Source organism: Pecten maximus, chromosome 11 (assembly GCF_902652985.1).
Source record: "Pecten maximus chromosome 11, xPecMax1.1, whole genome shotgun sequence".
NCBI lineage: Eukaryota > Metazoa > Mollusca > Bivalvia > Pectinida > Pectinidae > Pecten > Pecten maximus.
The window spans coordinates 38,906,862-38,933,311 of NC_047025.1; the positions used below are offsets into that span (position 1 = coordinate 38,906,862).

Sequence of the window (26,450 nt, forward strand, 5' to 3'; positions counted from 1 at the left end):
CTTAAGAAATATTGAATAAAACCTTCTTAGTATTTGGTTTGGTATGGTATTGTTTTATGACACAAAAGAGTCACTGAAAACCTTGGGTGCATATGGGGTGGGGGGTGGGGGTTTGAAACACTGTATATCTTCCCCATTAAAATGCAGTTTTATTATAAATTTTTATTGTTATCATTGTTACATATATCCTATTACTTGTAGACAAATCTGATGACAATCAGACTGATATAAGATGTTTTTCCTGTACAAAACCTGACATTCCACCACCACTATACAGCCGGGGTTATCTACCTTTACAAGACAAACTGTGTATATCTAAGCATTAAACATCCAGCTATGTACATGTATCATTACCGCCGCTCCATTTTGTCCTCTGTGTCTCTACAGGGTAAAGCTATCATTACTACACACCTACTGGTCCCTACACCTCGTACATGCTTTAGAGTAGGACAAGCATTACCTTTCAACTCAGATATGATCAGGGGAGACAATTCCAGAATGGCACACCCAAGTGTGTGTTTTTAAATAGCAATTTTGAACAAAACAAATGTTGTTTTAATTAAACAAAAGCAGAAGATTTAATTCTCACTTTTTAAAATGAAGTTATTTTTTTCTTTTGATAGATCATTTCAAGTAAAAAATATTTAAGTTTATATTACTACTAAAACAAATTATCCTATATTCTAATAAAAATAAAATGAGGTAAAATTTCTGTATTGCTGTTGATGCTAGACTTGAACTTGACTATGTGATGTAGTAGTTTTATCACCATACACGATCTGATACAATATGTTAGAGGTGTACTGTCGGTGGCTGTCCACACCACACACATCAAAGTCCACCGTATGTTGATTTACTGAAGCTTTGTGCTCTATATGTTTCCAGTACAGTACAGATAAATAACGAGAATTGTCTCCCTTGTTCTGATCATTTATCTTCCTTGGTGGCGTCTTAAAATTTTAAAATCAAAGTAGAGTTTAGATTTAATTTCTGACATTATAAAACACCACGACATATTAATGACTGATCACAATGTAAATCAAACTACACCACGGATTAGGTATATAGCTTATTAAAGGTAATAGTGGACTGATTTCTCTTTTACATTAAACTATTTTTGCTGATTGATTATTTAAAAACAGGTCTTACAATCACGGGTGATACCATTGAATTAAGCAGAGCTATCATTTGTAAAACAAAACACGCTGTGCTGTTAGAACCTGTGCATCAATTCTTTTAACTATAACAGAGCAGTTTTAACATCCAACTGGAATAAAGAAGAGCATTCTTACCTCCTGTAGCGAAATTTCATGATCATGTTGCAATTTTTGAATTGACTTCTCATCATTCGAAATCTGAAAAAGATATAAAATTGATAAAAACATTTGCCTCAAACGTATAGAATAATATCACTATGATATATAAACTTCAAACGTATTGAATAATACCACTATAATATATAAACCTGAGAGCTAAAATCAAATATTTGTTGTACTTTTGTAGTCAAAATTTACTGTCAAAAATGGTTTCAATATTTCTATCCTATGTCTTGATTACCCTTGTTTTTTCCTCATCTTCCTTATTATCTTTTTGGCCTTCATTTCCACCTGTCTAACATAAGAACCTCTCCCTCATTTTTACTTACATAAACAAGTATATATCTGTATATATCTACCTTTATTTTTACCTGTCTTTCTCTCCATCTTGTTTTTTTACTTATATAAAAAAGTATACAATACCTTCTTTTCATCATCCTCTGTTTTGGCATTGAGGTCTCTGATTTCCTGTTGAAGCTGCTTCACACGACCATTCAGGCGAATGACCTCATCTTCACGAATGTTCAACTGAAAATCACAAACAAAATGTATTCTTCATCACATATGTAGATTAGATTTCAGTGTAAGTTATATCGATAAAGATGTTTTACTCCACCATTCATAGATCACCACTACAGGTTTGGTAGTATGATATAATGATTCCAAACCAAACCTAATTTCTTGTTACTGTCTGTGTCAAAATATAATACACCGTCTTAACATTCCTGAACTTCCCACCATACAGACACCCACCTCCTCCATACAGCCCTGGTACTTCTCCTGGGTTGTGTCCAGCTCACTCTGAACCTTGATGATCACCTGGTCCCTATGGGCAACCTGTAAAGTGAAATTTATACTTTAGTGATACTCATTATACTGGGTGTCAGATCATTTATAAATACAAATTAATACTTCATCTTTCTCTAGCTTCTTTGGATTTGGCTTTTTTAAGCTCTCAATTTCTCATCTGATCTTTACAAAACTTTTACCTCTTTCTAACATGATCTTTCTCTCTAGCCCCTATTCTACCTGACCTTTTCAAGCTCATTCCTTTCTCACCTGACCTGTATAAAACTCTTACCTCTTTCTCACCTGACCTGTATAAAATTCTTACCTCTTTTTGACACGTCCTGTGTTTCTCTTGAGAGATAGTCAGGTCGAGTTCTAGTTGGTGCAGCTGTTCCTGGAGTTGACCCACCTCCTCGGAGGTTTGCTGTCCATTCTGGCTCAGATGTGAGTTCTCGTTCTTCAAACTTTCTATATCATCCTCAGCTTTCATTAACTAGAAAACAACACAATGCATACCATTATTAGATGTTTTAATTTAAAAGTTCAAAATATTTTTGATATTTTTTTGATAGGATTTTATTTATGAAGAAAATATTTTTCCCTTTTTTTGATAGGATTTTATGAAGAAAATATTTTTCCCTTTTTTTGATAGGATTTTATGAAGAAAATATTTTTCACTTTTTTCTTTATGATTTTATAACAGAGATGCCTGATCTCCTAATGTCTCACCTCATTATAACAAGCACTGTACTGTGACTGGGATTCCATCAGATCCTCCTGTAGGGTCTTAATTGACTCGTCTCTACGTCTCACCTGGAAAATGTGCAATCATATATAACATTTTTAAATGTCACCTTCAAATGAATATTATACAATACAATGCATTGAAACCATTGATATGGTTGGTTGAAATGTTTTACTATTATTTTTTTGATTATATAGTTATTTCATTGAAATCCCTGCTTTTGGATGGGACTTCTTCGCCTCATTTTGAAAAGAAAATTGGAAAAGAAATTTTATGGAGTAAACTGCCAATTTTAAGAATTTGGTATAAATATGAAATGATTTCAATTGGCAATGGGGTTCATAATTGGCCCCAAAAAGCCTTCAGAAAAAGCCCTGATATCAATGTATTTAGTTTCTAGTCAGACTTACCTCCTGTTCGGTGAGTTTCCTACTTTTGTCCAGGTCTACGTGACATTGGGTTAGAGCCTCCTGGAGTTTCTTGATGGTATCGGACTGTTTGTTCACCTCACCCAGCTTCTCTTGGTGTTTACCCTTCAGACGACCTATTTCAGAGTTCAGCTTCTGGATGGTGTCATCCCGAACATAAACCTGAACACAGAATGTGTGTTGTCTTAGAAAAATGTCACATTTATTTCAGACTTATTAAATAAGTCTATGAATGTTTCATTCTAGTGAACTTCTCCGGAGCTAAAGTAATATTTTCTCATGCTGACATAACAAAATGTTTTTACCGCATCAAAAGTGAACCATTAGAAGCCTGATCATCACAGCTCTAGGAACCATTAGAAGCCTGATCATCACAGCTCTAGGAACCATTAGAAGCCTGATCATCACAGCTCTAGGAACCATTAGAAGCCTGATCATCACAGCTCTAGGAACCATTAGAAGCCTGATCATTACAGCTCTAGGAACCATTAGAAGCCTGATCATCACAGCTCTAGGAACCATTAGAAGCCTGATCATCACAGCTCTAGGAACCATTAGAAGCCTGATCATCACAGCTCCAGGAGTCAAAGTGCAAACTACATATCACGATTATGAAGCAAAGAAATCGGTTGAAAAATGTAGGAGGTGATCTCCAGACAACAAAAGATACCAGATCATATTATCCTGGACACATTTTGATGGTCGTATAACATCGTCATCAATTCATCATCTCTTTCTGTCATTATATGTAAATATTTATACTGTCAGACAGGCCCACACCTACCTTACTCATTGTTTCCTTCTGCTGTTTCTGTAGACTTGCCAGGTCCGTCTTCAGATTCAACACTAGCTCCTCCTTAGTACTAATCTATAATGGATAATGAACATGGTGAATCCAGAATAAGCCTTTTAGACAGTTTTATGATTATTTTTCTCTTTCAATCAGAATACAAACTGTGGATGGGTAAAATAAATCTGTTTTGTTACACCAATGTTGAATATTCTAATAATAAAATTCTGTTAACAAAACTCAAATATCAAAGAATTCAAATGCTATATTATTTGACGTCAGATATTTCTGTCATCTGTTTTCCTCCCTGGATTGAATACCTTATGTACTCCTGATTTACACTAACATCTCACTTTTTGGCCTCTTGATTTGTTTGCCATCATTAAAGGTTCTCTATCTTGTTTTACCTCCAGATTCCCCCAGCCATAACACTTACATTGTGCTGCTGTTTATCACTCTGGGACTGGAGGGAGGTAAGTTCAATGTTTATTTCCCTCACACGGTCCTCGAGACGACTCACGTCATCCTGATACTGGCTGTTACGGCGCTTCACGTCACTCAGATTAGACTCCAGGTTACTGATAGTTCCTTTCTTTGTATCATTCTGTATCAACCATTACACTTTCATCAGCAATCTGTACATTTATAATCTTTCCCAACACATTTTCCCAATACCTTGTAACACTACATACTTTCCATTATCATGATTTGACAAGAAAATAAAGAAATAGTACAGCTACAATTTAAATGAGATTAAATTTACAATTTCTGATAAAGAAGTCGCAAAGTTGACATATAGAACACAGACATGCATGTGTATCTATCATTCCTGTAAATTTATTTTATAAATGTTTATTTTTTGCTGACCGAGCAGTAAATGTCTTAAAACATGCTCCTGTATAAGGTGAGTGGACAGTTATACCTCTGCTTGTGATGTGCGTAGCTGCATCTTAAGTTGCTCCACCTCGCGGTCCATCTGATTAACCTATGTAAATAAACATTAATTAACATTACTAAAACAAACTAGAACTATAAACCAATGGCTAACTAACATCTCCGCTACCCATCATTAAGACAATGAGGAGGTGTATCATTTTACTAGATACTTGTTACATGTATATCATATCATATCAGCGATTAATAGTGTATCATTATTAAATCTGAAGAAATCAAAAACTTTAACTTACTCAACTGAGGAAAAAAAACGATAAAAAGATATTTTTAATTCAAATTGTCTCCCATAGCCTGGCTTTGGTATGGTTAACTGACCGCTGACAAACAAACAATAACTGTGCAGAATAAGAATATAACAAAACTAGAGCTATCACAAAACAGAAGATCCTATCACAATATATTGCCATGTCATGATAGACTTCTAATGTCATTGATATAATCAAATTAACATTAACTACTTTGAGAAGAAGAGACAGCTCAATTAAAGACAAGCTAGCTTATAATTAAAAATCTCCATTGTTTTAAGCAGTGCGATAAAGAATTCAATATTAAAGACAACCCCCCACCCCCCAAAAAATAAAAAAGAATATAAGCCAGCTTTTAGACTGTCCCTGTAGGCCTGAAGTCTCACCTTTTCCTCATATTTACTGTTGCGTTCCTGCATGGTGATGGTCTCCATCTTGAGGCGTTTGATGGCTTCTTCTCGTCGCTTTACCTGTAGATACATTACATGTTACAATTAAAATGCATACACTTCTTGTCATTATCAAATTCGTGTCATTGTTTTTCTTTTTTGACATAAATATAAATTAATAGTTAACTTACTTCAAGCCTTGCCATTAGTTGAGCACAGGCCATAGTTATATAGCACTGTTATGTCCTCTATGGACAATTCTCTAGTCTGGTCTATTGTACATTTCACACAGAAAACTGTTTTTTAGCTGGTAAACTACAGGCAGGTATCTAATGTGATAGACTATGATCAGGGTTTACATGTCTGTACTAACTTGTACAGGTAACAGGGACTGCATGCCAACACAATGCTTCTTAACGAGCTAGTCATTGTCTAATTAACTATGAATTGATAACATTATCCAGAAAGCCTTTTGTCTCATCAGATTAATTCCATAATAACCCTCTAAGGGGGAAAGGACAGATTATTTTGTCTAGTATATTTGATATAACAAGAATGTCAATATTAGGTATGTACTAATCTAGTTCTAGTGTGTCCATATACTCCAGATAATAATTTCAAGTAACTAAACAAAAATTAATCATTTCTGATTAAGCAGTATAATTACTGCCATCTTCCCAAACAGATGGTAGATATTTGAATTGTCTCTCTTACCTCAGAGGTGAGGACGTCTTGTTCACTCTGGGCATTGATGGCAAAGGCCTGTATACGCGCCTCCAATCGCCCATTTTCTTCCACAGACTCCCGATACTGAGCCTTCACCTGGGCCAGGTCCTGTTCCAGCTGCTGAATACTGATATCACGCCGTGAAACCTGACATCAAAACACACCAATAAATAAGATCAATGTACCCAAGGTAAATCAAAACAGTTTTTGTTTATAAAAAATGTTTTACTATCTAATATACATGAAATAACTGGCTGAGTTTATATATATATAGCTTAGAAACACAAATGACGAAGGAAGACAACTTTTTGACTCGTGCCCTGACCGGGCCTCGAACTCACGATATATATATATAAATATAAACAAAGAAAAACAGGAGAAAAAACAAAATAACAGGCTGATGGAGTTTTCAGGTGCAAGCTTAGTTTTACTTAAGTTCTCTGTATTAATTTGGCTAGGAAGAAATAAATGTTCATATGTCCTGAAATGGACCGGTAAACCACCTACACATATACTTACATTGTCCTGAAATGGACCTGTAAACCACCAACACATACTTACATTGTCCTGAAATGGACCTGTAAACCACCTACACATATACTTACATTGTCCTGAAATGGACCTGTAAACCACCAACACATACTTACATTGTCCTGAAATGGACCTGTAAACCACCTACACATGTACTTACATTGTCCTGAAATGGACCTGTAAACCACCTACACATGTACTTACATTGTCCTGAAATGGACCTGTAAACCACCTACACATGTACTTACATTGTCCTGAAATGGACCTGTAAACCACCTACACACGTACTTACATTGTCCTGAAATGGACCTGTAAACCACCTACACATATACTTACATTGTCCTGAAATGGACCTGTAAACCACCTACACATGTACTTACATATGTCCTGAAATGGACCTGTAAACCACCTACACATGTACTTACATATGTCCTGAAATGGACCGGTAAACCACCTACACATGTACTTACATTGTCCTGAAATGGACCTGTAAACCACCTACACATACTTACATTGTCCTGAAATGGACCTGTAAACCACCTACACATATACTTACATTGTCCTGAAATGGACCTGTAAACCACCTACACACATACTTACATATGTCCTGAAATGGACCGGTAAACCACCTACACATGTACTTACATATGTCCTGAAATGGACCTGTAAACCACCTACACATACTTACATTGTCCTGAAATGGACCTGTAAACCACCTACACATGTACTTACATATGTCCTGAAATGGACCTGTAAACCACCTATACATATACTTACATATGTCCTGAAATGGACCTGTAAACCACCTACACATATACTTACATATGTCCTGAAATGGACCTGTAAACCACCTACACATATACTTACATTGTCCTCTGCTTTACATCTTTCCTGATCAACATTCAAGAGGTCAACATCAAACTTTTGTAAGGCTAGATCCTTTCTTGCCATTTCTGCCTCTAGCTCCTTGATGCTGGCGTTGAGATTGGCTATCTGCTCTTCTCGGGACAATAACTAAGATAAAAAAAAAAAAAAATACTTTTTGAAATACTCAACATTAAAAAGCCTCAGAAAACAAATGATATCTGGTTAGAAAGCAGCCTTTTCATAAAATACATGTTTTTTTTTGGTTTTATTTTTTTACATTAAAGACTTAAAAGTTAGTTTGGTGATCGATCTACCTGCCCTTGACCAGCTTAACAAGTGTTGACCTTGACTTGTCAGACAGGTGTTGACCTGGATGTGTCAGACAAGTGTTGACCTTGACTTTCTGACAGGTGTTGACCATGACTTTCTGACAGGTGTTAACCTTGACCTGTCAGACAGGTGTTGACCTTGTCTTGTCACACAAGTGTTGATCTTGACTTTTTAATTTCTGACAGGTGTTGACCTTGACCTGTCTGACAGGTGTTGACCTTGACCTGTCTGACAGGTGTTGACCTTGACCTGTCTGACAGGTATTGATCTTGACCTGTCTGACAAGTGTTGAACTTGACCTGTCTGACAAGTATGACCTTAAACTATACCTGTGAAGTGGTGTGTGATAGTTTTTCATGAAGGATGTTGACCTCTGCCTTCAGTCTGTGTATTTCCTCTTCTTTATCAGCCACCTCAGACTTGAAATACGTGTCATGTTGGCTAGCAGTCAAATTACGCTCCTGAACTTCAGTTTGTAGGCGGTCAATCTGAACAATAAATAAACTCCCTGAGTACTTGTTACACAACAGTAAGTACTAAATCTAATGCCATCTGTTAACAAGTCAGACAGTATAAAAATATCTATACTGACCTCACGACACTGGCTGGAATAGCGACTGTGGGCCTGCTGTAAATCCTGGTCCATAGCCTCCATCTTTCTCTGAAAGTCTTGACCCTGGTGATCAGAATAAAACATGTCTTAGACGTTTTTGTCTCAAAATTATTACATTCCAAATTTTCAACTTGGAATACGCATAACTTGAAGTGGGTTCCTATGACCCATATACTGATCCTTGACTGGGTCTATGTGACCTATATGCTAACCATTGACTGGGTCTGTGTGCCCTATATATTGACCCTGGCCTGGGTCTGTGTGCCCTATATAGCTATATAGTGAACCTGGACTGGGTTTGTGCCCCGATATGCGGACACTGGCCTGGGTCTGTGTGCCCTATATATCTATGTACTAACCCTGGCCTGGGTCTGTGCCCTATATATCTATGTACTAACCCTGGCCTGGGTCTGTGCCCCAATATACAGACTCTGGCCTGGGTCTGTGTTCCCTGTATATCTATGTACTCACCCTAGCTTGGGTCTGTGTTCCCTGTATATCTATGTACTCACCCTAGCCTGGGTCTGTGTTCCCTGTATATCTATGTACTCACCCTGGCCTGGGTCTGTGTGCCCTATAATACTGAACCTGGCCTGGGTCTGTGTTCCCTGTATATCTATGTACTCACCCTGGCCTGGGTCTGTGTTCCCTGTATATCTATGTACTCACCCTGGCCTGGGTCTGTGTGCCCTATATACTGAACCTGGACTGGGTATTTGAGACATATATAGCTATATATTGACCCTGGGGGCCTGTGTGACCTATATACAGACTCTGGCCTGGGTCTTTGTGCCCTATATACTGGGTCTTTGCGCCCTATATAGCTATGTAGTGACCCTGGCCTGGGCCTGTGTGACCTTTATACTGACCCTGGACTGGGTCTGTGTGCCCTATATATTGACCCTGGACTGGGCCTGTGCGACCTATATACTGACCCTAGACTGGTATTGTTTGACCTCCTCTCGCAGTTGTTTGATGACATCTCCCCTGTGCTGGGCTGTAGACAATGCTTCCCGTAGTTTTTCATCAACTTCTCGGTTCTCGTTCCTCAACTTCACTATTGTATCATGATGGTCCGCCACCTAAAATATTCCAGTGTAGATAGTTAAGGTCTTTGTTATAAATGCCTGTTAATACCAGGGCTTTCCTCTGATGGTGCTTGCATTAGTTCAAACTGTTGAGTTACAGCAGTGTTATTTATAGCAGATGTTATGTGTGTTTGAAAAAAGTAACAGAAGACATTAAACCATGTGAAACTCAACAAAGAATGTGTAAACAGTGAGTGTAGTAAAATATTAATCTTTGTTTGCCCTTCAATCCAAATAAACAACATGAAATAAGCACAAAATTAAAATGCAACATTACATAAAATAACAACAACGATAAGTAGAAAATTAACTTAAAAGGACTATTTTAAACACAATCCATTTGTTTTTGTCATCATTATTATTATCATGACAGTATAACTACAAGAGATGTTAATTGTTAAGAGCACACTCCTCAACGTTTATACTGATTAAATATATCACCCTGTACATAGGTACAACCAGGTTCAGTTAGAAATACGATCCTTTAAGAATTACTAGGTGTATGCTGGTCTCCAACTAAAATTTAATCCAGGACAGTCTCATCCATCAGTTCTGTGTTAGGATACCTTCGTCCTGCATAAGGACATGTCACACTAGCATTCTATACATCAAGTTTGTTATTGGTGTAAAAGGCATGGAAAATGAAAGTAGAACATTAAAGGTAATGATGCTATACTAGACAAGACTATGGAATTAGATGTGAATTAAGCTATCAGATTGATATTTTAAAGACTTATGGGTAGTTGGTACAACCCAGTCATTGTGTGGTGTTACAAGAAATGTTTGGAGAGTTAGTCATGCTAATGGGTAAAACATGTAAACAAACTAGTTATACATAACAAATATTTTGTTACTTCTCAACAGAATTCAGCAAATTAGAAATGTTAAGTTAAAAAATTCATTTAAAATATACGGGAATGATAATAATGAAAATACTGTTTTGTAGCAATATAGACATTCTATAGATGGCAGTACATGTATACAGTTGAGTTACCCCCACACACTTGGGAAGGAGATCCTCTGATGCTATAGACATATCAAACAAATACAGCAAACAAAACATGAAAACATACAGCACTGTATCATCATTACATGGTAATTAATAAACTTGAAACAATCAAAATTGGAAATAAAGTTAAAATTACACTTAGTAATTAATTAATGAAATGAATAAAGTAGAAAAATATATTCCAAATCCATCCCTTTTAGTATTTTTCCTGCCTTTATATTTAGATATGAATTTTGGCCCTTATATTCCCATTTGTATGATATTGTTTGGTTGAAATTATACAAGTAATCTTCAAATATTATTTTCTAGTGATGACAAGAAATCCATGCACCAATCTGTGTTTCTCATTTCCCCTTTTTCTGTTTTGGCTGCAAAAAAGATACCTCAATATCCACCAGATAACAATTTCCCAGAAATAGCCAGGAAAAGCACTGCATTTTTTCAAAATTAATCATTAGTTTTTTTCCACTAATCCCAAATGTAAATGATTTCAGTAATATATCTGCTGTGGGGTGTTAATCAGATACCTTTATACACTCAAGATCAAAGCCATCATAAATCTAATCCTAGGTATCCTCCTTCCCATGTGACTGTACCTCAGACTCAGAATTAGACTATTTACCGTAATACACCCAATAAACATATATCATCCACTGACAATCAGAAATTGTCCAATCAAAGGTATAACAAATGTATAGGACAAATACATTTATTTTACACCAAGTAGACCATTAGACTTAATTCATTCATAGTACGGGCGTTCAGAATTTATTACAGATTTAAAGTAGATCAGATGATATTTGTTTATTGGGCGAGTAACGATATGAACATAGCGTCAAGATTGTGTACTGGCAAGCATTAATATCTATATAGACACTTACATAGTAGGTACCTCTGTAATTACTTAACTTTGAAAGAGACACAAAAACACATTAGACACAGCTCAAGATTTGATCGCAGAGAAAAATATCTAACATACATATTGTAGGAAGTATTCCTGTTAAAACTTCAGAAAGAACACAAGAGGTTATGGACATGTACATAAATATTTCATATTATTTGAGTCATTAAAGTTTCATATCAAATTGAATTAAAATGACTCAAGTTTCCAGACACAACATTAAGTGTTGGAATTTGTACAGATTACTGACTTCTGATGCATTCACTTTACTCTTGACCTAAAATCTATATTGTCAGTGTCACATTTGTCTAGGGTGACTGAAGCAAACAGTGCTGACAGTCACTGAAGGTTTATTTGAGGATTTTGGTTTCTAGCTTACATATTCTGTAAAGCGACAATGACAAACAGTGTGAGGACAAAGTCTGGAGTACTTACTTCTGAGGTGAGAGCATCTCTCGTGTCTTTGGAAGCACCTTGTAATTTTTGTAGCGTAGCTGTCAACTTCTGAACCTGCCAAGGGAGACAACTCTGTATGAATATGACATTCTCACACTGTGACTGTACCCTCCTACTGTGGAGGTACTTCTGGTTAGTGCCTAGTCAAGCTGGGAGAGGCGGAATATTCATGTAATTATTCCCATCACCAAGGTAACACAATGACAGTTAACTTATACATAACATGGGAAGGTAGCACAGGTACTTATAAAACAATTATATTATTTAACACTTATAGGAAAACAACGGTCAATAAATACTATAATAACAATCAATATACATGCAATCAATGATAACTATTGGGATAACAATCTCATGCAAACCATCTCAACAGTTCATATATAACTAATTATGTATCAGCAGTGCTTTTTGTCTATGATTCTGATCAAAAATTACTTTAATTAACAACGAATCAAAGCTGTGACTATGAAGACACATACGTCAATGTGAACAAGACAAAGAGACATGGTATTTGTATGTCTAGTTATGAACAAAGGAGATGAATTTGCTAATATTAAAACACAACACCACAACTCAAATATCATAACTTAGTATTACAGAGTTAGAAGTTACAAGGTGAGGAAAGGCATGCATTGGTATACTGGATCAAACAGGTGCTGTATAAATGTATACAAGAATAATGGAGGTTAATCCTTCTGTAGCTATCGAGGAGACACATGCCTCCGTAGTTACATAGGTAAAGAGTGATCCTTCCCCCTGTATCTACAGGGATAAGTAAGGGACCTGTCCCCCTGTAGCTACAGGGATAAGTAAGGGACCTGTCCCCTTGTATCTACAGAGATAAGTAAGGGACCTGTCCCCCTGTATCTACAGGGATAAGTAAGGGACCTGTCCCCCTGTAGTTACAGAGATAAGTAAGGGACCTGTCCCCCTGTATCTACAGGGATAAGTAAGGGACCTGTCCCCCTGTATCTACAGGGATAAGTAAGGGACCTGTCCCCTGTAGAGACAGAGATAAGTAAGGGACCTGTCCCCCTGTATCTACAGGGATAATTAAGGGACCTGTCCCCCTGTAGAGACAGAGATAAGTAAGGGACCTGTCCCCCTGTATCTACAGGGATAAGTAAGGGACCTGTCCCCCTGTATCTACAGAGATAAGTAAGGGACCTGTCCCCCTGTAGAGACAGAGATAAGTATGGGACCTGTCCCCCTGTAGAGACAGAGATAAGTAAGGGACCTGTCCCCCTGTAGAGACAGAGATAAGTAAGGGACCTGTCCCCCTGTAGCTACAGGGATAAGTAAGGGACCTGTCCCCCTGTAGCTACAGGGATAAGTAAGGGACCTGTCCCCCTGTATCTACAGGGTTAAGTAAGGGACCTGTCCCCCTGTAGCTACACGAATAAGTAAGGGACCTGTCCCCTGTAGCTACACGGATAAGAAGGGATCCATCTCAGTGAAGCTGCTTTCTGTGTGATATCATGCAGCTGCAAGATTAAAGCTTTCTGAGAGAAACGGACTGTTAGAATTCTTTAGCAAAAAATAGACATTCCAGTAAGCAATTCAGCACATGCAAATTTTTTTCTCAGAATTGAATCTTTAAACTGCCAAACCAGGAGGTAGAAATAGACACATCTTCCATAAACTTGTGTGTGTGTAGTCTTGTTTGCCAAGGACTAACTGCCGATAAACAGACAAGGTCAAGCCGTACATGTTTTATATTCATGCAACACCAAAATTTAAAGTAACTAATGCTCTTCATTTTGAAACAAAAATATTAGTATTGAATATATTATCAAACAAAATAAACCCATCCAACAAGCGCACAAATATGTCTAGTCACACAAATGTTATCAAATATACACAGTATCAAATTTAAACATGTTATACACATTTTTTTCCATGAAATAAACAGCAATCTGGATAAAAAAACCCATCAGTAAACTTTGTCCAGTTAAAGTATTACTTCCACATCCAGCCCTGCGACCATGCACTTCAAGCGTTCTGTACAGGTTAGGGTTTACCATTCCAATGACGTTAACACTAATCACCATGTCTACCACAATTTGTAAAAAGCACAAAACAAACATGCGCTGATATGTCTCAAACTTCTACACTTTTGACAACAGTTCACCAGTATCATTAGTTATATCTTTATAAACACAGAACAATTACATAATTTCCATCCTCCATAATTTCTTTCCTTCATCAATTAATACGATTTTTTGCCTTTGTTTTATGTTGGTGAGAATGGAAGAGGGAAGCGATTGAGGTGGGGTATTGCATTAAAATATATTTTCTGGCCTTAAATGCAGAAGTTTGAGTTTACAATTTGAGACAAATATTAAACAAATAAATTAAAAGCACATGACAATGATTCCACGTGGATTTGGGAGTGTGACACCCCACCAGTGGACTTGGGAGTGTGACACCCCACCAGTGGATTTGGGAGTGAGACACCCCACCAGTGGATTTGGGAGTGTGACACCCCACCAGTGGATTTGGGAGTGTGACACCCCACCAGTGGAGTCATGAAGCGAGAGGGAACAGCTTTGTTATATCTTCAACATTGCCCTCTAACCTGAGAAACAGATTCTGTGTTCTCGCCACGAATCATCTGCATCTCCCCCTCGGCCCTGGCCAGCTTTGAGATGTAGGTTTTTACCTGTATTGCAAATTCACTCAAACATAATCACAACATCAAGGTGAAATGGACACCACTCGAAGGGGGAAACTCTAACATTCCAAGAAATAAATAAAAGCAAAAAAAACAAAAAAATAAAAAAAATCCATGCATATTCATTATGTTGAAAATATTTTATATTGATAATAGATTATTCTATTTGTCAATCACAATATCACTAACCAAAGCATTCTTTATAACTTACTTTCAAAAATAAGATTTTTTAAAACTTCATGACATGTTATTTTTGTATTATTCCAATTACAGAGGAATTTCACCTAAACAAATTTCAATTTATTCCAAACAATAAAAGATCAAAAGAAAGAGAAAAAATGATAAATATTCATCACATGAAAATGGAACAGACAAAGTTCAAACTTTTATTTAAGCAAAAACAAAACAAATAGAAAAAAAGACATAACCTCAAACCAAAAATTAACAAAAATCAACACTGATGATAACTTGTATTATACCGCCACCATGATACATCACACTATGACATTAACAGGCCTACATCATACATATATTATAGAATTACACTGTACATTAAACATCAATTACATCGTACATCCATTACAATCTACTCATGCTGATATAGTGATGAACATGTAATTCCCGTGACCCATGCATATGTACCACAGCCAGTAAGATAGATATTCCTATATACCACTCCCAGTTTTCAGCAAATAACAACAACTAATTCTCTGCATAAATCCATTTCATATAAAGAGGATCTTACATGAATGGCTATGTCATATGGAATCTATTAAACAAGTTCAATGATTAGATATGCCATGAGCCTTTAGACAAGTAAAAACTTTAAATTTTCGTTTCTGTATAAGACAGGCGAAATCTGGCTCGGATGGGACATTTCTGCCACCCAGACCATCATGTGATGTCACATATTTATCATGATGTCATAATAATGTTATTACACATGTGTCTTACAATATTTATGACAAGGCCGTATGACATGGCAGAACTGGCCACTTATTTAAATTTTTTATGCAGACAAATTACATTCTTGTTAAGTCTGTTTTGATAAACAGTTGTACGTGACTCAACAGATTTATCTCAAAGTCTTATATAAATAATAACAAACAAACTGAACACTAATTATTGCTATCATTTAAGTAATCAAGTCCCACAGATAACTCTCAACTGTTTACCATCTTATATATATTCATAACTTAAAAAATAAATTCCATCTACTGTTCAATATATATAGCATCTTAGTAACTATTAAATATTATTCTCAAAATTGTATAGCGTAAAACTACTATATTTTTATCTAACAAAAAGCTATACAACTCCCATTCAGATTTACATTTGTATCTTGACTCCCAGTATCATAAATATTCCGAAGCCAAGTAACAAATTGTAAAGTGCCTCAGTTTATAATATCTACACAAAAATTTAACATGAAAACTAACAGATATTCACAAAAAAAAGGAAGTAAAAAAAGTGAAACATCATATTCTTTACATAGTTTATTCAATTGTTTAGAAAAACAAAATTACATGAGAAATATTGAATGATGAAAAAATGCTTTTTAAATTTCATGCTACAACAATCTTGAAAAAAAAGAAGAAAAAAAAAGAAGGCCAAAATCTCATTTAACAATTAAATGGTCACGTAACACAGTAATGTAACATGCTAGTGATGATTATTACTGTTCAAAATTTTGTGAAAAATCGTAAAAACACCATCACAGGTGAAAATTGAAAAACTGAAAGCAAGACATAAATAGTTGAATTAGGAGATATTGGTGAAGCATACAGTATAGTACATCACTACACCTGTGGTCCACCAGGTGGCAGCACCACCTACAGCAGTGAGACAGAAGCAGGTTAATACACGCTAATTGTGATCATACAAGTTGTACAGACTACCTGAGCTAAAGACTCTGCATGTTGCGTGCGCAGAGTTTGTAATTCCGCGTCCACTCTGGCCAGCTTGGTAACATTAGAAGTGGCCTGCATAACAAATATTCTATAGAGGTTAGGTGTGGGAGATGTCACCCTTGGCTGGGACGTACATAATAGTTTATAGAGGTTAGGTGTGGGACATGTCACCCTTGGCTGGGACGTACATAACAGTTTATAGAGGTTAGGTGTGGGAGATGTCACCCTAGGCTGGGACGTACATAACAGTTTATAGAGGTTAGGTGTGGGAACATGTCACCCTAGGCTGTGACGTACATTACAGTTTATAGAGGTTAGGTGTGGAACATGTCACCCTAGGCTGTGACGTACATTACAGTTTATAGAGGTTAGGTGTGGAACATGTCACCCTAGGCTGTGACGTACATTACAGTTTATAGAGGTTAGGTGTGGGACATGTCACCCTTGGCTGGGACGTACATAACTGGCTATAGAGGTTAGGTGTGGGACATGTCACCCTTGGCTGGGACGTACATAACTGGCTATAGAGGTTAGGTGTGGGACATGTCACCCTTGGCTGGGACGTACATAACAGTTTATAGAGGTTAGGTGTGGGAACATGTCACCCTTGCCTGGGACGTACATAACAGTTTATAGAGGTTAGGTATGGGAGATGTCACCCTAGGCTGGGACGTACATAACAGTTTATAGAGGTTAGGTGTGGAACATGTCACCCTAGGCTGTGACGTACATTACAGTTTATAGAGGTTAGGTGTGGAACATGTCACCCTAGGCTGTGACGTACATTACAGTTTATAGAGGTTAGGTGTGGAACATGTCACCCTAGGCTGTGACGTACATTACAGTTTATAGAGGTTAGGTGTGGGACATGTCACCCTTGGCTGGGACGTACATAACTGGCTATAGAGGTTAGGTGTGGGACATGTCACCCTTGGCTGGGACGTACATAACTGGCTATAGAGGTTAGGTGTGGGACATGTCACCCTTGGCTGGGACGTACATGACAGTTTATAGAGGTTAGGTGTGGAACATGTCACCCTTGCCTGGGACGTACATAACAGTTTATAGAGGTTAGGTGTGGGAGATGTCTCCCTAGGCTGGGACGTACATAACAGTTTATAGAGGTTAGGTGTGGGACATGTCACCCTTGGCTGGGACATACATAACAGTTTATAGAGGTTAGGTGTGGGACATGTCACCCTTGGCTGGGACGTACATAACAGTTTATAGAGGTTAGGTGTGGGACATGTCACCCTAGGCTGGGACGTACATAACTGTCTATAGAGGTTAGGTGTGGGACATGTCACCCTAGGCTGGGACGTACATTACAGTTTATAGAGATTAGGTGTGGGAGATGTCACCCTAGGCTGGGACGTACATAACAGTTTATAGAGGTTAGGTGTGGGACATGTCACCCTTGGCTGGGACGTACATTACAGTTTATAGAGGTTAGGTGTGGGACATGTCACCCTAGGCTGGGACGTACATAACAGTTTATAGAGGTTAGGTGTGGGACATGTCACCCTAGGCTGGGACGTACATTACAGTTTATAGAGGTTAGGTGTGGGACATGTCACCCTTGGCTGGGACGTACATAACAGTTTATAGAGGTTAGGTGTGGGAGGTATCACCCTTGGCTGGGACGTACATAACAGTTTATAGAGGTTAGGTGTGGGACATGTCACCCTAGGCTGGGACGTACATTACAGTTTATAGAGGTTAGGTATGGGAGATGTCACCCTTGGCTGGGACGTACATAACAGTTTATAGAGGTTAGGTGTGGGAGATGTCTCCCTAGGCTGGGACGTACATAACAGTTTATAGAGGTTAGGTGTGGGACATGTCACCCTAGGCTGGGACGTACATTACAGTTTATAGAGATTAGGTGTGGGAGATGTCACCCTTGGCTGGGACGTACATTACAGTTTATAGAGGTGAGGTGTGGGACATGTCACCCTAGGCTGGGACGTACATAACAGTTTATAGAGGTTAGGTGTGGGACATGTCACCCTTGGCTGGGACATACATAACAGTTTATAGAGGTTAGGTGTGGGAGATGTCACCCTTGGCTTGGACGTACATAACAGTTTATAGAGGTTAGGTGTGGGAGATGTCACCCTTGGCTGGGACGTACATAACAGTTTATAGAGGTTAGGTGTGGGAGATGTCACCCTTGGCTGGGACGTACATAACAGTTTATAGTGGAAAGAGATGACTGTGAAGCGATAATAAGAAAATGTTAATGATTATATATACAGTGCATTCCACTTAATCGGGTAACGCTTAATCGGGTATTTCGTTTAATTGGGTAAAATTTTAAAAACCAAAACCATTTTCTCTTAAATCATGTTAAAAAAATTCGTTTAATTGGGTTGGAAAAGTCGTATTTTTCGGTTATTCGAATAGAACAATCGGGACAAAAAATAGAAATGCTCCGATTTTCACGAAAGTCATCGCGTATTTCTTTAAGTTTTAGACATTTATCAACAAATAGTGTAATTTTGATGGTTCAAATGTCAAAAAACAGTTAAATATTACCTTAAACGGTAATGTTATGTCGGGGTTTTGTCATGTTCAGAACTGTGTTGTTGTTGATTCTGCCTCGTGTGGTTTTTCCCCAACAGGAAGTCGACTAAGAATTGTGGGTAAAATTAAATGTTATTTTTAGAGTCAGCAGCAGGCAAAACGTAATGGGGTTTTAAAAGCATAATTAAGCGACTAGACAATTAAACTTTTACGTCTGGGATGTAAAATCTTCGAAGCAAAAACCAAAACAATAGGTTTTTACCTGGGTCTGATATTGCTACAGATCGATTGATATCACCGCTTACTGTATGTGGCGAATCCAAAGTGAGGGGTTCGCCACGGGGAAATGTGACGACACCGATACACAGGTGAGTTAAAAATCAGTAGCGAGCAGTAAAATGACAGACGCCCGACGTTAGCTCATAATTCCTATTCAGGTTAGGATTAGAACTGGTTAATAAAAACATTACATTGGATTTCGTGTTGTTTTATCAGTGACTGCCAGTGTCAAGTTCGTATAAATTTATACCACAGGAAACGACCTAAATAAACTCGGTTTCTTCTCCGATCTCTGTGCTTTGGTAATTGGAAATAATATGGAATATTTTAAACTTCAAAGCGAACATAAGAATGTCTCTATGATAAACATAAATGATTTTAGATGTAATTGTCGGCGAGTCCTTAGATCGTATGTCAAATTAGGAACACACGGATGAAACAGGGATGTATGACCCCCCGATTTGAGGTGCTACGATTGTACTGTGCCGCGAATAAGAAAATCATTAAGGTTTTGTTATTTTAATACACACATTTTTATACAATTAGTAATAGTAATCTGACAATTTGACATCAGTAAAAGCACAAACAAAAACACCGTTTATTAACAATAATAACGCAAATATTTTCATCCAAAATCGACCCAAGTCTGACTACCATTACGGACCAAATCCAAGATGGCGACGTGCATTTCGGCTTATCGGGTAAGTCGGTTAATCGGGTAAAAAGTCCCCGCAAATAGGCAACCCGATTAAGCGGAATGCACTGTAATTCATAAATATAGACACTCTTTAATTAGAGGAATTAGAGGGGTTTTTTTTAGTACAGAAATACGAATATATTTATCTTATGGGAAATAATAATTAGACCAGGAGTCAATTACACTGAATAAAGCCCATCATTACAGTGTAATAATTAACATTTCTCTCAGGTTTACATATATAGACAGCTTCCTGAAATTTCCCAATATTCATATAAAGTTAGTAAATAAGGGCATCAACAACATCTCCTGATGCCGGGACAACTGTCTAATCCAGTGTAAATATTACCATAGTATTCTAGGGTGGTTAATTGATCAATGAGAAGAAAAATAAATCTGACAAAATACCTGAAATTAAATTATTAACAATAGCTGTCATCTCAATCAATTATAGAATAACATTAAGATATGTTGGATTAAGTCTCTAAAAAAAAAAGTTGTGACAAATTTATAAAGATTAAAATTTTTAACTTCATAAAAAATTGAAATTCTACATGAAGTAAAATAACAATGAAATAACTTTAAATTGTCAGTAATGCTTGAGTGATAAAAACCATGCAAAATGCAAGTCAAAAAAACGATTTTAAAGAATCAAAATTATATACATGACAATGATTTAAAAAAAAAAAAAAAATTTGTGGGGAAAAAAAAAAAGAAAAAAAAAAAGGTGATCAAGAAATGTTTTCCTTTACAATAATACTCCACATACTTCAGGTTACAATTAAATAACTCTTAGAATGTTTCAAATTTATATTATTTGGTCTCGTTTAATTCAAAAGAACAATAAACATCATACATACATCAGATTTAGAATCATCCGCTTGTTTCTTCATCGCTGCAAGTTCCTCCTCAACCACTTTGTTCCTTGCCTCCAGTCTGTGAAACTGTGGAGGAAAACACAGGGCTGGTCAAGAACAATGTTTCACACACGTATTACATCGAAAACGGGTAACAAAAGAATTATTCCATAATACAAAGCATATTTACAGAGCCTAAGTAGTCAACAAGACTAAGTGGAGCTCTAGGTATGACAAATATTGTATAGTCTTCCATTCTGGAGGTACTAGACTTTTTATTTCCTCTCATTTTGATTTTAATTCTTATACAAATTAAAGCACTAGTCCCAGGTATGAATGCTGAGATGTCTGACAGTTATGATGACATATATCTGGATAGAGATAATTTCATAATCTAAGAAATGTTTTTAAAATCAGCTTCTGTACATCTTTAATGGCAAATAGCACCAACATCTTTACAGGACAAATAACAACATATACACACGGGCAATGAAGCAAATACTCTACCTAGTTATAGGGTGAGGGTATTAGTGGAAGATGAGGGTTAGGGTATGAAATGAGGATGATGGTGGGGGTATGAGTTGAGGATGATGGTGGGATTGCAGGGTGAATATGTGGATAGATCTAGAGGAGGAAGGTGGAAGGTGGGATGGTTGGATGAGGGTAGGATTGCAAGGTAAGGGTGTGAATGGGAGAGGAGGGTGGGGTTGAGATTTGAGTAGAGGATAATGTTAGGGTAGGGGATTGGAGTGTGAATGGATGGGGGTGGGGTGAAGGTGGTGAAAGAGGATGAGGGTTGGGGATGGGGATGAGTGCCTGGCTGGCGGTTGGGTGAAGGTGGTGAATGAGGATGAGGGTTGGGGATGGGGATGAGTATTTTTCAACAAAGACAGTTTACTCCATATAAATATACACAATCCCACATGCAACAGTGCAGGTCAAAGTAAATCACAATATTTAAAGCAAAAGTGACACTGGAGAAATCACAGATTCAATGTGTCAGGTAGACACAATAACCACAATTAAAGTGATAGGGAGCAAAGAATTTATTAAACTAGAAAATATCCGTGAAACATAAATGCCCCACTGCCACTTGACATCCAGAAACACAGACTGGTGAGTCGAAACAAAGATCATTGAGAAGAAAATTTAGAATGCTTAGACTCACATAAAAAAAACTAAACCTAGACAAATGTATACGTATTGCATTCTGTATTTACAGTATCTACCGCATTGTAACACATGGAATAAATGACTAGCAGCAGAAATCCCCCCCCCCCCCCCCCCCCCCCCCCCAACACACACAAATATGCACAGCAAGGATATTGGTAAAAGTAAGGAAAGAACTTGTAAGTAAGTGAGTTGTATTAGAAGCGTGTCACACGTTGCCAAGGTTACCTCGTCATTGGTGCGCTTGTTCTTGTCTTCAATCTGGATCAAATTGTTAGTCTGCTTGTCCAACTAAAACACGAGGCAAACACAAAACTCCAGTTACACAGTCACACACACTAGAGCTAGCAGCCTTCTCACAGTGGAGAAGTATTAAGTGTAGCACCTACTCTCTTACAGGACAGGTATTTAACACCAATAGTAGATCAAAGGGAGATAATTTTACACATGACTCTTTAATGTATGTCTACATATTTTGATTGATACAGTTCGACAATATCTAGCTATATAACAGTATTTGGTTCCACTGGCAAATTAAGGCTGAGCTGTTAGTTATGTAAATATAGCTCAAATAAAAACATCTGCTTCCCTTCTGATATGCAAGTCACAAAAACAGTAATAATTGTTCAAACTACACAAATCTGACTGACACAAGGTTACATATATTTATAGACATAGCAGAGCGAAGAGCAGGGGTTAAGTTTGCTATACCTCACTGACAGCTGCATCACGTTTCTCTTGTAGAGTGAGGACATCCCTGCGAAGTTTCTGGATCGTCTCATCACGACGGGCCAGCTCTGACTTGAGGACCTCATGGTGATCCTTGGTGGACACCTGACTGTCCCTCAGCCTCTCCTGGAGGACTCCAATCTACACATAAAATTGTACATAAAATTTGGAAAGTGAAATACTATTGGGAAACATATATTAAAATGAATGTGGTGACACATTTGATAATCAATACATTTGAGAATTGCTAGAAATCTGTGATGTTCAGTTTTGCAGAAGTCACATACCTCATCAGTATTGGTCAGAAAGATTACTATTTTCTAACCCAAGTATTTACTGACTTACATATTACATATGCTGTCTTTAAGTTCATAGTCAGAACAAGTTTGCTGTAGGATAATTAAGAAATCACATTTCATCACATTAACTGAAGTATTTCCCCCCAACAATACTAATGACTGAGTAGGATGAGAACTGTAGAGGACTATATAAGATACACTTATATCTCATGTATCCTCCTCTTATGCATCCATTCTATCTCACCTCATCCATAGATTTCTTTCTCTGATCTCGCAGCTCCTGTAAGTCGAGGTCCTGGTTCCTAAGTTTCCGTTCATAATGCCCAATCTAAAGGGAAGAAAACAAGAGTAATTCTATGTAACTTGGCCTTATAAAGGTACACAAAATGTAGGACATTAAAGGTCAAGGTCATTACTGTGGATACTCATTAGTATATTGTAATTTATATCACTATATAACATTTCTTCTGTTTCTCCTTGTCATCAGTCCTCACTTGACCCTAGCTGTGACCCTGGCTACTGGTGTCTCCTCTGTGTGTCAGTTAGACACAATAACCACAACTGACCTTGGCTGATGTCTGTACATGTGTGACACTTGTCTTCATACAATCCTTGTTTTAAGGATTTTAAATGCTACACTACACAGTATAGTGGATGCCATTAATATTAAGTCGATGTATGCCACAGTTTGGTTTTTTACACTTTATAAATTGTATAAATGTATTAAGATTATAAGCAAGATACAGAGATTTTATTTGGTTTACAGTGTTATGAATGCCATGGATACAGACCTATGTTGTATGTAATATATAATGATGTGCTAATTACAATTCCATCCGTATTATGGACATGTATTGTTTGTTTGAATTTGTGTGTAAATTTCTTAGTTTTTCTTTCAAATAAAAATATAAGATGAACCTTATCAACAATTAGTATATTAATTATAAAAAGTGAAATAAATATCTATAACTAATAAAATCAGGTAGGTACATTAAATTTTGTAGTCTTAAATCAGTTGACAGCAAGGGAAAACACTTTGATAAAATGATGTCATATGTTATACCCAAAACAAGGACTTATCCTGGTGCATTAGATCACGTGGCTCCATGATGTAATACTGCTGGTGTATATGTCACCCTACCAATGAGGCCTTTTGAAAGTCACTCCAAGGTCTGGTTAAATTCTCAAGGTCACTCCAAGGTCTGATTAAGGTCTCAAAGTCACATTGTCAGGTCAACTTCATAGACTTCACCAGACATGGAATTCTATTGTTCCTGACACTGATCAATGTGTTGTTATTTGATAATTACAGACAAACAAGACTTCTAGATTTCCTATATCTATCATCCCATGGTGAAGTATCCAGAGGTATGAGACTGCATTGTATCACTTATATCAGTTTTGTATTTAGCAAACACATACACAACAGTGGAATAATTGGTACAGAAAAACACAATTATATTACATAAAGCTCGTCAAGATTAGAAACATCCTTATCTCCCTTGAAACTTCAAGTTTAGTAACAAAATCTGTAACCTAAATCCATGGAGAATCTTAGTTAGTTATTAATCCAATACTCCGATACAGTTCCTGATAGAGGATACATCCAACACTTGTACAAGGTCCTGTTGGGTATCCCCTCACTCAGTGTGTATATATTATAAGTTTACAGAGAGGTCAATATCGGAGACACCATACCTTGGTGCACTTATAATTTAACTTGACAAACACAAGCACCTGTTAGTAAAACATAACACAAGTGTTCGGGTGTGAGCGGTTGACAGGTCTGAACAGGGACAGCAATAATCAATACTGGCTGTACCTGTTTCCCAGGTATAATGTCCAGCATCAAGTGACACCATAAACCAGTGACAGTCATTGATCACAGATTGTTAATTATGTAGAGCTGCTGTTTGGTGTCATTTTATTCCATTACACATTCAGTGTTTTGAATATCAATTACACCATTTCATTCTCATTTCTGAATAGAACTTCTGTAAATTTTTGACATCCACTGAACAGCAGTATATAACCTTTAATGAGCTACGGTATATATTTTCCATGTCCACTGAGCTACAGTATATGAACTGCTGTATATTTTCCACATCCACTCATGAGCTACTGTATTTTCCATGTCCACTGAGCTACAGTATATTTTCCACATCCACTGAGCTACTGTATATTATCCATGTCCACTGAGCTATCGTATATGAAGTGCTGTATTAATTCCATGTCCACTGAGCTACTGTATATTATCCATGTCCACTGAGCTATCGTATATTAAGTGCTGTATTAATTCCACGTCCACTGAGCTACCGTATATGAAGGGCTGTATAAATTCCACGTCCACTGAGCTACCGTATATTTTCCACATTCACTGTCCAATGAGCTACAGTATATTTTTCACGTCCACTGAGCTACTGTATATTTTTCACGTCCACTGAGCTACTGTATATGAAGGGGCTGTATTAATTCCACATCCACTGAGCAACCATATATTTTCCACACACAATATTCCTGGAGCAACCACATCCACTGAGCTACTGAATCTATTCCATATTCCCTGAGCTACAATATCTTTCCCAAGTCAGCTGAGCTAACCGTGTTCCATATAGACTGGGCTTCTGTACGTTTGCCCACAGACCACATATTGCTATATGTACTTAGCTATATCATATTCTCTATATCCACAGAACTACTGCATGTTTCCGATTCCACAGCAGTCGTAATATCACAAGGTCTACAATGTTTCCATATAATAACTGTCCTTTTTTGTTTCTGTCGAACACTCCAGTGCTGATATCAGACTTGGATAAAGTAATTTACAGGTGTTTGTAAGGTACTTGTGATCAGTGTTATGTCAGAATCAGAGAAGGATTATCATAATGTTGAATAACAGCATTTAAAACTCAATATACAAAGGAGTATCTGGATTAATTTAACTGTTCACAAAGTACAGGTTGGCCATGGTTTTTAAATGGTATCTGATTACAAACAACAAAGTTAAACAGGTTTTATCTCCAGAAATGAGAGGTCCTCTTTACTTCCCGAACATAACTTTTCATAAATTTCAAATTGTATTTTGTACTGACATTGTGTACACCATTCAGGGTATGAAAAGCTCCATTTATC

The 26,450-nt window shown here is 37.1% G+C and overlaps 1 protein-coding gene across 20 annotated transcripts in view; it reads right to left on the reverse strand.

Moving 5' to 3' along the window:
* The window catches only part of LOC117338177 (early endosome antigen 1-like), a 103,236-nt gene that overhangs the window by 35,997 nt on the left and 40,789 nt on the right, over nt 1–26,450 (reverse strand). For 11 of the 20 annotated variants that reach the window (XR_004534982.1, XM_033899410.1, XM_033899420.1 and 8 more), the window contains 23 exons: nt 23,563–23,646; nt 23,002–23,160; nt 22,519–22,581; nt 21,124–21,207; nt 16,750–16,833; nt 14,756–14,839; nt 12,157–12,231; nt 11,702–11,728; nt 9,659–9,805; nt 8,703–8,786; nt 8,440–8,598; nt 7,781–7,927; nt 6,371–6,529; nt 5,654–5,737; nt 4,991–5,053; nt 4,505–4,672; nt 4,063–4,146; nt 3,261–3,440; nt 2,835–2,918; nt 2,431–2,598; nt 2,070–2,153; nt 1,740–1,844; nt 1,293–1,355 (listed from right to left, as the gene is read on the reverse strand). Coding sequence is in view for 19 of the 20 variants with exons in the window: in XM_033899410.1 (XP_033755301.1) it covers nt 1,293–1,355; nt 1,740–1,844; nt 2,070–2,153; nt 2,431–2,598; nt 2,835–2,918; nt 3,261–3,440; nt 4,063–4,146; nt 4,505–4,672; nt 4,991–5,053; nt 5,654–5,737; nt 6,371–6,529; nt 7,781–7,927; nt 8,440–8,598; nt 8,703–8,786; nt 9,659–9,805; nt 11,702–11,728; nt 12,157–12,231; nt 14,756–14,839; nt 16,750–16,833; nt 21,124–21,207; nt 22,519–22,581; nt 23,002–23,160; nt 23,563–23,646 (2,439 nt within the window). In the remaining variant the exon portion in view is untranslated. The remainder of the gene's footprint in view (nt 1–1,292; nt 1,356–1,739; nt 1,845–2,069; nt 2,154–2,430; nt 2,599–2,834; nt 2,919–3,260; nt 3,441–4,062; nt 4,147–4,504; nt 4,673–4,990; nt 5,054–5,653; nt 5,738–6,370; nt 6,530–7,780; nt 7,928–8,439; nt 8,599–8,702; nt 8,787–9,658; nt 9,806–11,701; nt 11,729–12,156; nt 12,232–14,755; nt 14,840–16,749; nt 16,834–21,123; nt 21,208–22,518; nt 22,582–23,001; nt 23,161–23,562; nt 23,647–26,450) is intronic. The other 9 variants (XM_033899422.1, XM_033899426.1, XM_033899412.1 and 6 more) reach the window with 8 other exon arrangements.